Genomic DNA, 15,869 nt, shown 5'->3' with positions numbered 1-15,869 from the left:
AGGTGATGTGAGTTTGTGACCTGCTGCAATAAACCAACATTCTTTTTAACTGGAGTGCCACCTTCTTGAGCATACCTATATATAATAAATACTTTGCTTTCATTTGTTATACAACTTGCCCTAGACTGTTAAAAAAGACCTGCTGTTTGGTTGCTACTTCTCACGCGATTAAGCATCTGTGTTCATAAATAAGCCCCTATTTACAGTATGAATAAAATGGTAGCTGGTTTGTCTTTTCCAATGGCCTTTCACAATAACAACAATTAAACAGTATTTTTCCTTGATCAAGAACGTGGCAGTTTGAGAACAGGGTTCTACGACAATGCAAAAGAGTAAAGCAGCCAACTGGCAGGAGAGAGGGGAACATAAATCCCTGCTTGATTTCCACTACCTGCATGGAGTTTACATATTTCTCTGTGACAGTTTGGGCTCTTCCAAGTATTCCACTTTCTTCTCACAGACCAAGAAACATTCTTGTAGGTTGGCTATTGAAGAAATGAACCCTTGTGAGTGTGTGCTTGTGCCTGTAGCAGTGAGCACATTGATAGTGAGCTCCACGGTCATGGACAGATGTATATGAACACTCATATCACCATGGGAAATGACAGCACTACATATATATTAAGGATAGTAATAATATCGCTCTAAGTGTGGATTTGGAAGAAAGGTGAAGGACACAATACAATACCATCACATGTAAGAGTGGCAGTGAAAAAAGAGTTGTTAAAAGGGATTATTATGTAAGAACTAGTTAAGTAGGTTAGCAGCAATAGCGTGTGTTACTGTCCATACTGTAGTTGCACAAAGGGTGACCACAGTCAGTTATACAATGGCATTTCTTGCTACTCTGCAGTTGCTCCAGCATTTCGTTTTTTTGAGCAGTTCATATACCTGCATGAGATACATATCCTACAGCCGGATAATCTGCTGCTTCAATGATGCATCTTAAAAGCATCTTCTAGAGACAGTTCAGATCAGCATTCACTTGTCCTTTCATGCAAAATAAAATGGTCGCTTTCCTTGGCATTTTCTTCTTCATTTTCTTTCCCTGTTTTTTCCTCCGTGGGGCTGCCGTCTGAATCCTCGTCATCTTCTTCATCCCCAGCTGCCTTGGGTTTTCCTTCCACGCTGTTTCTGATGCCGTATGCAAAGTATATCAAGAAACCTTCAAAAACCAAAATGATGGGACAGCGTTGGAGAGGGAGAGAGAGAGAGAGCTCTGTGCCTTGAGCAGCAGCTTTAAAGGACGGGCCCTTGGGTGCTTATACAACAAATTACAATTTTTCACTTCTGCAAACTGGGGTCCAGTGTCTAGTATGGCACCAGACCTAAAGACGGTACTGGGTATAAGTATTTTAACAGCCTGCTCCACTTTGCTGTGCTGCACTGCAATGCTGAGAAGCTTATCTAGTTTAATAATTGCTACAATTCCAATGATGGTACAAGAGAGAGGGAAGATAGAAGTGTGCTTACCGATCACCATCCATATACTAAATCTTATCCACGTGTCCCCGCTCAACTGCACCATCAAGTAAACGTTGACCAAGACGCTGAAAACGGGAAGAACTGGTAGAAACGGTACCTGCAGCGAAGATGTAACAAATATAATGTCTTATAAACTTTTGTTACTATTTAAAAAAAAACAACACAAATTTAAAACCAGAATCCATACATACACACACTGACCCCCCCATACACTCACATAAAATATATATATATATATATATCTATATATATATATATATATATCTATATATATATATATATATATATATATATATATATATATATATATATATACTCATACACTAACTATAGATTTTAGTATAACAATAGTCTTGGATATTATGTCTGTCCAAGAAATCATCCAAGCCATTTGATAGGCTTTTAGACATCCAACATTGTTTCTTATGCCCCAACTTCCCATGGATCGCTCATCTCTTCCTTGGGCTATGTAACATTCTGCTTCTATCAGTCCAGCCTCCTCCATTGCCCCTCTGCCCTACTCTGGACAGGAATTTTCTCTTGCCACAGGCTATCCATACTGGACCTAAGCTCTAACTGTGGCTTAGCCATGGCTTCTAAGCCTCTAAATCCTTGAGTGTGCCTTGCCTTGCCTTGGGTATGTCATCCCCTTATATACCATTTGCACTCCACCCCCTCTAATGGCTGTAGTCTGTATTAAACTTAAACTGAAATAACTAGGGATGCACTGAATCCACTATTTTGGATTTGGCCGAACCCCCGAATCCTTTACGAAAGATTACCAAATCCGGATCCAAATTTACAGATGCAAATTAGCGGTGGGAAGAGGAAAATATTTTTTACTTTCTTATTTTGTGACAAAAAGTCAAGAGATTTCCCTCCCTGCTCCTTATTTGCTTATGCAAAGCAGGATTCGGATTCAGTTCGGCCGGGCAGTACGATTTGGCCGCATCCGAATCCTGCTGAAAAAGGCCGAATCCAGGCTGAATCCTGAACCAAATCCTGGATTCGTTGCATCCCTAGAAATAACCTTAGCTCTTCTGTAAGGTAGGCCCAGTGGCTTAAAACACACATTACTATTAATGGGCTCATTTATACAGAACCCAACATATGCAATCACATTCAAGGACTTGTATTCATTACATTGAGGGGATTATGAAATCTTCCCTCTATTTTCTGAAAACCACTCTGACCAAATCCACACAGACAGCCCCCGCCCCCCCATTTATCAATAAATTAACACAAAAATTTCTTGTGCGGAAAAAGACTCAATAAAATCATGAAAAAATCCGAAACGTACAAATTTTTCGGATTTGGCGTTGAAAACTGCGACTTTTCAGATTTGACACTGACACCTGCAACAATTTGACACCTGAAATCACAACATTTTAGGATTATTGAATGAAACCCAACTTGTATCAGGATACCTTCAAAATGGCAAGCGGACATCCATTGACTTCTACATGAACTCAGCAGGTCTGAGTTGGAGGACTTTTAACAACATTGGCGTTTAAAAAATCTTGAAAATTTTATTTCTTACGGAAAAAATTATTTTTTCCCTTTAAAAGTCCAACCAGAAAAAATCTTTAACTTTAATAAATAACCCCCTTATAGTCCAACCAGAAAAAAATCTTTAACTTTAATAAATAACCCCCTTATAGTTTTTATGAATGATATTTGTTACAACAGCACCACCTGCTGGTCAGTTTCAAACCATGAATAGTAGAGAAAGAGGGCTGGTCTGATGTTCTACCAGTAAGGAAAAATGTGAGAAATGTTATCTGAGATTGTTATTGTTTTTCCTAACCAGAAGAACATCAGACCAGCCCTCCCTCTTGACAACTTCCTTGACTACGTTCAGAAACTGACCAGCAGGTGGTGCTGTTGTAACAACATTCATTCCTATAACAGTACAATTTATCTCTTAATATCTTGGAATTAAATAAAATAATGAATGTAAATTGCTTAGAATAGCCCCTTCAACAGTTGTTCATTGACTTATTTTAAAGGAGAAGGAAAGCTATGGAGGCATTTTATTGCCAATAGTTTAGCTGCAAGAGTAAAATGCTATATTTATTCTGTAGAATGCTTTACCATACCTGAGTAAAAAGCTGTAGAAGCTCCCTCTGTTTCTTTAGGATAGGAGCTGCAGTGTTAGCTTGGTGTGACATCACTTCCTGCCTGAGTCTCTCCCTGTTCACTCATAGCTCTGGCCTCAGATTACAGCAGAGAAGGGATGGGGGGGAAAGTAGCAACTGAGCATGCTCACGCCCAGGGCAAGGAGGTTTAAGCTGAAAACAGAAAGTCTGATACAGAAGCCCATGTGTACACAATAGAAGGAAAGAAATGCTGTGTTTCTTTTGACAGAGGACTCAGAGCAGCATTACTTTTTGAGGGTTTACTGGTATATTTAGACCTTTCTGATAAGGCTTACTTAGTTTTAACCTTTCCTTCTCCTTTAAAAGTTTACTTGTTCTTTAAGTCAGAATCTTCTGTAACACACTTACCATGAAGGCAATTTTATGCTTGTTTTGAGGCTGTTGCCAAATGATCAGGACAATCAGGCAGATGAGTAAAATAAACAAAATCAGCAGGGCGATACTCCACACCTCCATGTCAGCAATTGCCTGGACACCATATGTTGCAAGAACACTCAGTGCACAAATGATGAAAGCTGTAGGAGAGAAAACACATAGAAATATCAGACCAGTGCAGCACTGCCTGTGATTTCTAGAATAATTTAAATTTCAGTGGGGAGAATACTATTAACTTTTGGGGTGCTTTATTTGTGTATTTTGGGTTGTTTCACTTTTTATTCAGTTCTCTGGTTTGACATTTCAGCAATCTGGTTGCTAGGATTCAAATGAACCTAGCAACCATGCACTGATTTGAATAGGCGAGGCCTGAATAGAAAGAAGAGTAATAAAAATTAGCAATAATTATACATTTGTAGCTTTACAGAACATTTGATTTTAGATGCCCCCACTTGAAAGCTGGAAAGAGTCAGAAGAAGAAGAATTGAAAAACTATAAAAAAAATGAAGGCCAACTGAAAAGTTGCTTAGAATTAGCCATACTTTAACATACTAACAGTAAACAAAATGTAACCCACCCCTTGAAAAATTTGGGAGCTCAAAACTACCAAACTGAGAAAAAATATTATGGGCATCACTGCTCATTACAATGAATAGGGAATTTCCAGGGAATTCTCATGTTTTGCAGTTAAAGTTTATGGGGACATTGCACAATTTAAAAACATTTTCTCAGTTTGCAGTTGTCTAGTCTAGACTGCCACTGTTCCTCACGGTTACTTTCACCTTCTTTAGTTCTCCAATTTTTTGAAAGTTCAGGAATCGTAGTCAAGTGCTTTGTGTCGCAATAGCTGTGAAAGGGGTTGTTTTTTAAATTAACTTTTGGTATGATGTAGAAAGTGCTATTGTGAGACAATTTTCAATTGGTTTTCATTTTTTATTATTTGCTGTTTTTAAATTATTTAACAGGAGGGAGGGGAGAATGGCGGATGGGTGAGAGACAGAGGGAAGGAAGTGGAGTAAAACTGAGCGAAAATGATCTAGGGGTAGGCAGAAGACATTTTAAGAGGTAGCTGCCCAGCACCCCCCTTTCATTGTGCCCTAGGCAGGTACCTCTTCTGCCTACCCTTAGTTCCCGCCCTGGGAGGTGGCTTTCTGCCGCCCCTTGTAACTGGCTGCTTTCTTCCGCCTGAGGCATGGCTCTCAGAAAGATAAGTAATACAAAGCAATAATAATAATAAAATTGCAGCCTACAGAGCAACAGGTTTTTAGCTTCTGGGGTCAGTGACCCCCATTTCAAAGCTGGAAAGAAGAAGGCAAATAATTCAAACAACAAAATAAAAAATGAAGACCAACTGAAAAGTTGCTAAGAACAGGCCATTCTGTAACGTACTCAAAGTGAACCTTGTGGTGATCCGCCCCTTTAAGATCCAACTATCTGTTTGCAGATATAGGATCCGTTATCCAGAAAGCTCTGAATTACGGAAAGGTTATCAAAGGTCAAGGTGAATTTTCGAATGAAAAAAAAATTTTGAGCTATTTTTGTGTACTTCGACTAGGGAATAGTCCAAATTCCATTTGAAAAAAATTTTGAAAATCAAGATTTATCATGAACTGTCTCGACTTTGACCATTCGCCATCAAAAACCTGCCGAATTGCTGTTTTAGCCTATGGGGGACCTCCTAGAACCTATTTGGAGTCAATTGGTGGACTTTGAAAAATCAAAGTTTTTTTTGAGAATTGAGAAAAACTTTGAATCAAATTCGATCGAATGCGCTATTTCTTTGATTTGTACGATTCGAATTCAGCTGAGTACAGACCTATTAGATTGAAAATGGACCTATTCGAGCAAAAAAAAAACTTTGGCTTAATTTCGGCTGGTCTCTTTGAATTCTAATTTCGAAGTTTTTTCAATTCGAAATTCGACCCTCAATAAATATGCCCCTTAAGGTATGAGGATCCCATCTGCGGAATGATCCCTTGTCTGGGAAACCCCAGGTCCCAAGCATTCTGAAAAACAGGTCCCATATCTGTACTATGAAAACACTAATTTCTAGTTAGAGAGAGGAAGATTCACAATCTAACCTATGTTATAATTTATTCAGACATTTCATGGTAATTTCCCTGGTCAGATGGAAAGGAAGCAATGAGAAGTTACCTAGCAATCCCACTAGGCTGCTAACTAGGGAGGCAGACTGTTCGGTTGGTTCACTAGGTGGATTTATCAGCCTATGGAAACTGGAGCTCTTGTCTTGCAGGATACTGATTTGTGACTCGTTCATCATTGACTCTCCTTCAGAGGACGACAACATTTCTTTCTCAGCATTATCTTTTGGCATCTCATAACCTAAACCAGGTTGGTATCTTTAAAAGAAGAAAAAACTAGGTTTAAATGAATAGTTACAATAATAACAAAATGTATTCTCTTGAGTGCTACTCCCAATATCCAGAGCTGCCTGCAATGAGAAATTTCTGGATACTCCAAATCCTAAATTCCTCCAAAGGATTGGACACTGGAAGTCAGACTATGCTCTTTTGAATTAGTGATTCATATTTAAAAAGACAGTAAATGTGCTTTCCTGACACGAGTGAGGAAACTAATGAATATGGCTTGTGTTGACGATGTTTCTTAAAAGAATAGGCAAAATGTATGAATGTTTTTTGTTATGTCATGCACTAAACAGGGCAAAAGATAAAACTGAAAGTTGCATTCAACGTCCTGAATGATATAATCACAATAAATATATATCTGCAGTCCATTGAGAAGCCTTTGTATAATGAGCTTATCTGAAAGCCTAACAGGCTGCAGCTGAGGGAAGAGTGGATTGTTTAAACAGAGGGCTTTTCATTACTTGTATCCTTATAAGAATGCCCTATAATGAGATGGAGAACCATAGTGTAAGATAGAAGCTTGTGGGGACCTAAATTGCATTTAGGCATGGCCCATAATGAGCTTAACCATAATGGAAGAATTCATTTAGGACAAAAATGAAGAAGGTCCAGATTAACATCTGAACATCTACAATGGGTCCCCACAGCCTTCTCCAAAACATGGCATTTTAAATGTTCTTAAAGTGGAAGGGTGCTGCTTCTAACATAAAATCTGTCTGTACCTGAGGATGAGAACACAAGCTGCGACCAATGAGTATGCAAGAAGGGTACCAATGGACATCATGTCAACAAGGGCCTTTAGATCAAACAGAAATGCCATAACAGCTAAGAGAGAAAAGAAGAAGAAACAAAATACAGTTAGGGCATTGCTCATGTACTAAACTAAAATAAATCAGGGAAAGGAATTACTCCAGTCAGTGACATTCTATAGTTCTTTTTATTTGCAAGTAAATTTGCCCTGCAAAATTGCTGTTCAATGTCTTCTCTATAACCAATGCTTCAGCACGTGGAGTTGGGCATCTTTGTATTATGAGAAAATATGAGGAGGGTGCACTGCTCTGCTTAGCTTTAGTATTTCTGTTGGGTAATTTGCAAATTTAATGTCGGGCAGTGGAAGCCAGAAAAAGATTATGCAGAGTTGTGTGAGTGAATTGTGAGGTCCGTAAAAAGGAAGAGACAAGAGGAGACATGACATAATGGGGTAAATTTACTAAGCGCGAAAATTCGCCAGCAACACTTCGCCAGGTGAGAATTCGCTCAGACAATGCTAATTTACTAAAATGCAAAGTTGCGTCACTACCGTTACTTCGGCAATCAAAGCGAAGATGCGCTATCATTCAATTATGCCTAGCGCAACTTCGTTAGACGTCTTCGCTCAGGCTAATTTGCATACGGCAGGAAATTATAAAGTTGAATGGACGTATATGTTACAGCAAATACATTACATTACACAAGTCCAGGGAACCTTACTAAAGACAATAGAGTTGCTACAATGCCCCTATAGTTTATGTTTCATATGTTAGAAAATGTAGGGTTAGAAAAAATATGATGTAAGTAACAGAAGAATGAGCAAGATCTATGCACTCCAATGCACTTCGCCTGGTCTGAGCTGGCAAAGGCAAGTCTGGCGAGAGAGGTAACGTTCAGTAAAATCCACATCTTAGTGAATTTGCGGAGTTACGTCCATCCGCCAAAGCGAAAATTCGCCTGGCGATAGAGTGCGAATGACAGCTAGCGTCTGTCTCTTTCGCTAGCATTATGCCTGCGCCGCTTAGTAAATCAGCGAAGTCCCTGAAAGCGGTAATGCTGGTGAATCATCGCCAGCGTTACTCACCTCACCCTTTAGTAAATCTGCCCCAATGACTTAAGGGTAGTGGCAGAAGGGGAAATTAGTTGCCCAGCGACAAGTCTTCTCTACTTCAGGTGACTAATCACCCTCGAAATGACTTGCCACCGGCAAGAAAATGATTCACCGGTGGGATGGCATACGAATCTCTTCCGATTTTCGAGGTTGCCCGATTTTTCCAGAAGTTTCCTCGTGAGGCAACTTCATGCAACTTCGGAAATGTATGCCATCCCACCGACGATTCATATTCTTGCAGGAAGATTTGTAATCTCCCCGTCTACCACCGCCCTTAGGTGAGTATATAAGCAATTGATATATTTTAGTGATGTAAGGTAGGTCAGGGCAGGGCAGAATCAAAGATAGAGCAGGGTATAATCATTAAGAGAAATGTATGTTTGTGCAGAGCACTATGGGGTGTCATTTTACCCTTGTTTATATCTACTTATGTCCTAAAATTATGTTTTGGTTTATTTCTAAAAAAAAGCATATAGTCTATGCAAATATGGACCAACAGCCAGCAATTGGTTTATAGCAGAGCCCCTTTCATTATGTATAAACCTTCCTACAGAAAGTGCTCTGCAGAGGAACAATGTGCTGCGGTGCTAACCATACAGAGCCTGTATCACGCTGACTTCATGTCATGAACCCGGCACCACACAATGTATCAGACTCGATTAAGCTCGCCAACCCATGTAACGTTGCCCCAGTTTGCATTTTCAACACCAGATTAAAGACTGGCAGAATAGAAAGGCAAACAGTTCCAAATTAATGACTAATTGCTTACTGCCTCATAGCCAAATAATAGGAACGACATACATTTCTCATTTAAAGTCTAAAATTGTGATAGTGAAAACAACCATCTATTCACACTGTGTATGGAAAATACAGAATAATTCAATATTCCATAAATAAATCCAGAGTTATGATCTGTGATTGCAGTGAACCCAACTCCATTGTGCTATAAGAAAAATAATCTAGCTATTCAACTGGGTATAATTTGCAATAAATAAATAAAAATTACAGAATAGTCACTGGCTGTAGAACAAGGTTAAAATAAACCCCAACTATTAATTATAATTATGTTTCAATAATGTTTTTTTCTCTTACCCATTTCTAGGGTTTCAGAAGAACAACGTGCACAGAACTGTTCTGCCCCCTGAACCGATCAAACGTCCCAGCCACACATTTTTGGGAATGGTTTGGAAAACAGATAATAACAGGCACAAAAAGAACCGATACAGGGGAAAAAAATCAATCTTCAGATCATTCGGAAAACACTGGACTCTCTCAGTCATTTGTTCCAAGTGATTGTTCTCATAGCACCAAGAGGCGATTTAAAATGTGATGTTATATACTGAAATTATTTTAATAAAAAAGCTCTTTTACTAATGATTCCAATTTCCAATCAAATGTACATATCTTAGGACAATGTCACACGAGGTGGGTTCTCCCCCAGTGGCCAAAATTAGTGATGGGCGAATTTGGGGCGTTTCACTTCGCCAAGAAATTCACAAAACAGCGAAAATGCGCCGGCGGCCATTTTTTTTGACGCCGGCGAATTTTCACAGCGGTTTCTCAAATTTATTGCCAGTGGTGAATCGTGGGAATTTGCTGCAAATTCGCGCCTGGCGAATAAATTTGCCCATCACTAGCCAAAATGTGTATTTTAAGACAAAAACCATCTGAATTAGTTGTGCCTGACAGTTTCCATTAAACCCAGTGACAGTTGGCATGGGGTTCTTGCCCATTTTCTCCGCTGGTGGACAGAGAAACAGCCTGGTGTAACATTACGCATATCTTTTATAATCGCTTTATTAAAATGAGGGAAAAAGTCCAGTAGATTCACAGATATTGCAATTACAGCTTCAACCTCTGCCATATCATTTGTGTCTGCAAAGTGACAATGAAAAATGGGCTGGTACATAAGTTAAATAATGATATTACATGAATAGGTATCAGAATGACGAGTGATAGTATTAGGAATAGTCTGAGGGTTGCATGTTAATCTGAGAATTGAAACATCGGCCAGTTTAGGAAACAGTAATTTAATCATGAAGAAATCAATTGGGGTGAGACATAAAAATACTTAATGGGATACTGTCATGGGAAACATTTTTTCTTCAAAACGCATCAATTAATAGTGCTACTACAGCAGAATTCTGCACTGGAATCCATTTTTCAAGAGATCAAACAGATTTTATTATATTCAATCTTGAAATCTGACATGGGGCTAGACATATTGTCAGTTTCCCAGCTGCCTCCAGTCATGTGACTTGTGCTCTAATAAACTTCATTCACTCTGCTGTACTGCAAGTTGGAGTGATATCACCCCCCCCCCCCAGCAGCCTAACAGAACAATGGGAAGGTAACCAGATAGCAGCTCCCTAACACAAGATAACAGCTCCCTGGAAGATCTAAGAACAGCACTCGTAAAATTCAAGTCCCACTGAGACTGATTCAGTTACATTAAGTAGGAGAAATAACAGCCTGCCAGAAAGTAGTTCCATCCTAAAGTGCAGGCACAAGTCACATGACTGGGGCAGCTGGGAAACTGACAAAATGTCTAGCCCCATGTCAGATTTCAAAATGAAATATAAAAAAATCTGTTTACTCTTTTGAGAAATGGATTTCAGTGCAGAATTCTACTGGACCAGCACTATTAACTGATGTGTTTTGGAAAAAACATGTTTTCCATGACAGTATCCCTTTAATATTTGCACTGGTCTCAGGCTTAAAGGAACACTAAACCCTATAAATGAATATGACTAAAAATGCCATATTTTATATAATGAACTTATTGCACCTGCCTAAAGTTTCAGCTTGTCAATAGCAGCAATGATCAAGGACTTCAAACTTGTCACAGGGGGTCACCATCTTGGAAAGTGTCTCTGACACTCACATGCTCAGTGGGCTCTGAGCAGCTGTTGAGAAGTTAAGCTTGGGGGTTGTCACTAATTATCCAGTAGAAAATGAGGTTGGTCTGTAATATAAACTGATGCTACAGGGCTGATTATTACATTCTGATGCTAATTGCACTGGTTTCTGTGCTGCCATGTAGTAATTATCTGTATTAATTACTAATTAGCCTTATATTGTGACATTTCTATTCTATGTGTACTGTATATTTTGAGTGGGTCCCTAAGCTCAGTAAGTGACAGCAGCACAGAGCATGTGCAGTGAATCAGCAGAAAAGAAGATGGGGAGCTACAGGGGCATCTTTGGAGACACAGATCTTTACTGCTAAAGGGCTGTGGTTGCCTTGGGCTGGTACAGAAGCAAAAAAACATATAAAAACATTTCTAGCTACTTCTTTAGTTCTCCTTTAAGAGGTGCCTTTCTTTTTTACCAATATTTTTGAAGGGGAAAGGCTTAGGAAAACAACAAGCTGTTCTGATCTGCTTTCTCTGCATTTCAGTATTGTGCAAAAATATAAATCAGAAGGCTCATTTCCAGTGATAGTAATTTATGGCCTTGTACTGGTCAAGTTACACCTTGGTGGGAAACCAGTCCTGGGCAGTTTGCTGTTGACTAAGTATGAAGGGCAAATATTTCCTAAAGCTCTACTCAGGGGGTATACAAAGGTTACAGTAACTCTTGCATACAACTGTCATTTTAAAGGACATAGACTATAACATCCATTAAAGTTTCATCTGTTTTTGAATTCATAACCACATACAAACTGCAAGTTTACTAGGGCATGGTGCAATGAACAAACTAAGCTTAAAGGGAAAATATGCCTTCCTATTTGGTGTGAAATTATTCAGTTGGGTTATGTAGAAAAGGTGCAGAAACACTATCTGAACTTCCAAAAATAAATATAAATGCATATTTTTTATACAGGCATCAATGATTTCACAGAATGAAATCACTGAATTTTTGGACTTGAAGTCTCTCTCTGCTTTCCAACATTCTCTGTGTTAGAGGGTTTTCAAGTTCCAGAATGCATAACAACACAATGGAACAAGGTTAGGCAAGGGATGCATGACACTGTGAGCCTAAGGGGGTTGGGGAATGGTTTGTATGAGTATTATTGTTTCCTTTCTGTGAAATAAGGTATGTCTGTGTAAAAAATACATTTATAATCTACAGATAATTAGCATATCTTGAAGCTGCATTTGCAATATATTGTATTTCAATCATTATTATGCCTAAATTCTTCAAAGTTTGATGCTTATACATTTTCTTGAGTTTATATTGATTTGAGGGAAATTATCTTTGTATCTTCTTGTATATTTTAGATTGCAGGGAATATGTACATTTTCTTATTGAGGGACTACAATTTCTTGCAGAAAAGTGCCCAAGAATAATATACAATAATATAAAGTAAAGCTTTTATCTTGGGGTCCTGTTACATCAGCTGTGCTGGATATTATATGGGTTAAGAATAGAAACGTTTATTAATGTGGTTCCACAACTTTTTGATGAATGTGACACTACAGGTTCACCCATACTGTCATGGGAAAAAGATTTTTTTCAAAATGAATCAGTTAATAGTGCTGCTCCAGCAGAATTCTGCACTGCAATCCATTTCTCAAAAGAGCAAACAGATTTTTTTTTATTCAATTTTGAAATTTGACATGGGGCTAGACATATTGTCAATTTCCCAGCTGCCCCAAGTCATGTGACTTGTGCTCTGATAAACTTCAATCACTCTTTACTGCTGTACTGCAAGTTGGAGTGATATCACCCCCTCCCTTTTCCCCCTCAGCAGTCAAACAACAGAACAATGGGAAGGTAACAAGATAACAGCTGCCTAACACAAGATAACAGCTGCCTGGTAGATCTAAGAACAACACTCAATAATAAAAACCCATGTCCCACTGAGACACATTCAGTTACATTGAGAAGGAAAAACAGCAGCCTGCCAGAAAGCACAAGTCACATGACTGGGGGCAGCTGGGAAATTGACAAAATGTCTAGCTCCATGGTAGATTTCAAAATTGAATATAAAAAAATCTGTTTGCTCTTTTGAGAAATGGATTTCAGTGCCGAATTCTGCTGGAGTCGCACTATTAACTGATGTGTTTTTGAAAAAACATGTTTTCCGATGACAGGATCCTTTTAAGGCTTCCATTACTTGATGCACCATGTCCACACTGATCAATACATGATATACAGTAATTCTGGCTGTAATTTATACCATATGCAGTTCTTTGGGGTGTGAGTGATTTGGAACATGCAGCCTATTGATTACATTGAAAATTTGTAAGAATGTTGCTCAGCATGAGTATATCAATATTAATATCAGTAGCTCATAAGAAGACTATGAACGGCTATTTTCCCGTATTTCCTTGCCTTTAGATAAACTCAAAAAAATATACAATTGGACACCTTGCTTTGAAGAATACAGGCCAATTAAGTATTTGATTACTATAATGTTCCACTTACATTTACATTTTTCTTTAAACATGAAGGCAGCAGTAGTCGCCAGTCTTACATGCAGAGGAAGCCACCACCAACCAGAACCCATGACCCAAACTTTCATGCAAGTATCCAGACGGTATTTGCAAGAAGTCCTACTTTTCACATCTTACCAGATATCACCCCTGCAGTCAGTGTGGCAGCAACTGGTGACTGCCGTGCACTCACGTTGGAAAGAAATCTAAAGAGTAAACCGTCTCGTGCCATGGCAAACAGAATTCGGGGGAGAGGAAACATAGAGCCCAGCAGGCTAGAATAGAAAAATTAGGGATGTTCAAGTGACGAGTTAAAGTGAAAATTCTATGAGGATGAACAGTTAGCAAAGAGAGGCTGAAAAAGTATGGACTTATTAACTCCTTTACGCAATATTTCAATATTACTAATACATTAAGATGGGTCTATCTTCCATTTATTTCGCTTTAAAAGACATATACTGTATATAATTCTTTGTTTTGAACAGTGCTTCTTGTAGTAAAACATGGTAGAGACAAGAAGGGGCATATTTACTAAACTCCAAATGCAAAAATCACAAAAGATTTTTTTTTACAAAATCTGACTTTTAAAAAATCACGAATTTTTCAGAATTTATTAAACCCCGTGGATGAAAAAGTCAGAATCTGAAAATCCAGCATCTCAGACCTGTCGAGGTTGCATATAAGTCAATGGGAGAAGTCCCAATGATTTTTTGATGTGCGCTGGGTTTCGTGCAATACCCTGAAGTTTTCTGAGTTTTCGGGTGAAAATCGGATGAAAAAATTGCGAAAATCTGATTTTTTTTTCCCGCCAAGGAAATTTTCGGGAAAATGTAATAATAAATAAGCATTAAAAACCTGAGCGGTTTGATCGGATTTTTTTGCAAAAAATATTGAGATAAATTTTGACGCTGAAATATCAAATATCAAATATTTCAAGATTAAATGACTTTTAAGAGTAAAATAAATGGAAGATCTGTAACTTGTGGGTTTGTATCTGTTGCTGAACCTCAAATCCCAGCATTGCCCTTGAGCCAAAGATTTGGAGAATGGTGGGGGTCCTTTAGAACGAGTTGCGACCACTGGGATGCGGACAATAACAGTGCAGCAATAAAGATATTAAAATGACAGGTTCCTTAATATAAATTGCCTTGATAGGATGAAAATGAAGGGAAAATAAAATTCTGTTTCATAGTAAAGATACACATTCTACATAAAGGCTCCGATACACATGAGTTCCTTCACAGCAATCTCACCTGCCACGGCACCGGACATCAGTGTGGCAATAACCGGAGTCTTCGTCCTGGGACTGATCTTAGCTAGAGATTTGAAAAGCAAACCATCTTCGGCCATTGCATAGATTACACGAGGCATTGGGAATATGGATCCGAGAAGACTGAATAGAAATCAAACACATGCAAAAAGACATACACCGGTCATGCATGATTGTGTCACGGGAAAGACAGTAATTACTGATAATTAAACAACACGCCACCAAAGCAAATTAATCTTGAGATTACAATAATATAAAATGCATTAAAGGGCTAGTAGCCTAGTATTTAGCAGGGGAAACAAGACCTTGGATTAGACCCAGTTCAGAAGGAATAGTGTGTTTGCTTTTTTTGAGGGGGACATAAAGACACCTTAAAACATTTACGCCGGAAACAATTGTTTAGTAAATAAGATTAGTGTTGAAAAAATATTATTTTCAATAGGGTACAGCTGCTTTATTTATTTGCATAAGGGGTTGTATTTTATTCTCTCTCCTTACACTCATAACAGTTTAGCTGCCTGTGTAGCAGAAAACGAGGCCTGATTGAGGCTCCTTATCTAAATTGCTTTTATCACTTATGGCTTTACAGTTGTGTGTTAATGGAATCACTGGCACTCGAAAGGCAGGCGCAAGCAGGGGCAAGCCCGTGCATATTTATTAGCAGAAAAAGCAACGTTATTAGCAGAAAAAGCAACGTTTGATAAAGGGCTTGATAAAGGGGTCTGAACCCGAAACATTGCTTTTTCTGCAAATAAATATGCACGGGCTTGCCCCTGCTTGCGCCTGCCTTGCGAGTGCCAGTGATTCCATTAACTACTTCCATTAGGAGGGTGCCGATCGCTCCATCACCGTCCATTACGTAGGCCAGGGTGTGCGAGCAGAGCTTCTACTTTACAGTTGTGTGGCCTGGGATAAAAATAAACAGTAAAGGGATACTGTTGCTTTCAATTA

At 38.7% G+C, this 15,869-nt stretch overlaps 1 protein-coding gene across 4 annotated transcripts in view; it reads right to left on the bottom strand.

The window, feature by feature from the left end:
• The window catches only part of slc7a2.1.S (solute carrier family 7 (cationic amino acid transporter, y+ system), member 2, gene 1 S homeolog), an 81,950-nt gene continuing 66,081 nt past the window's right edge, over positions 1–15,869 (bottom strand). For 2 of the 4 annotated variants that reach the window (XM_041579494.1, XM_018243169.2), the window contains exons 7-12: positions 14,902–15,041; positions 7,129–7,231; positions 6,174–6,379; positions 3,993–4,159; positions 1,474–1,582; positions 1–1,165 (exon numbers count right to left, since the gene is read on the bottom strand). In XM_041579494.1, coding sequence (XP_041435428.1) covers positions 975–1,165; positions 1,474–1,582; positions 3,993–4,159; positions 6,174–6,379; positions 7,129–7,231; positions 14,902–15,041 — 916 coding nt within the window. In that variant the 3' untranslated portion in view covers positions 1–974. Of the gene's footprint in view, positions 1,166–1,473; positions 1,583–2,769; positions 2,858–3,992; positions 4,160–6,173; positions 6,380–7,128; positions 7,232–13,786; positions 13,924–14,901; positions 15,042–15,869 lie in introns of those variants that run through there. The other 2 variants (XM_018243170.2, XM_041579495.1) reach the window with 2 other exon arrangements.

This window comes from Xenopus laevis, chromosome 1S, assembly GCF_017654675.1.
Source record: "Xenopus laevis strain J_2021 chromosome 1S, Xenopus_laevis_v10.1, whole genome shotgun sequence".
NCBI classification, from domain to species: domain Eukaryota; kingdom Metazoa; phylum Chordata; class Amphibia; order Anura; family Pipidae; genus Xenopus; species Xenopus laevis.
This window is presented reverse-complemented; position numbering and strand designations above follow the sequence as displayed.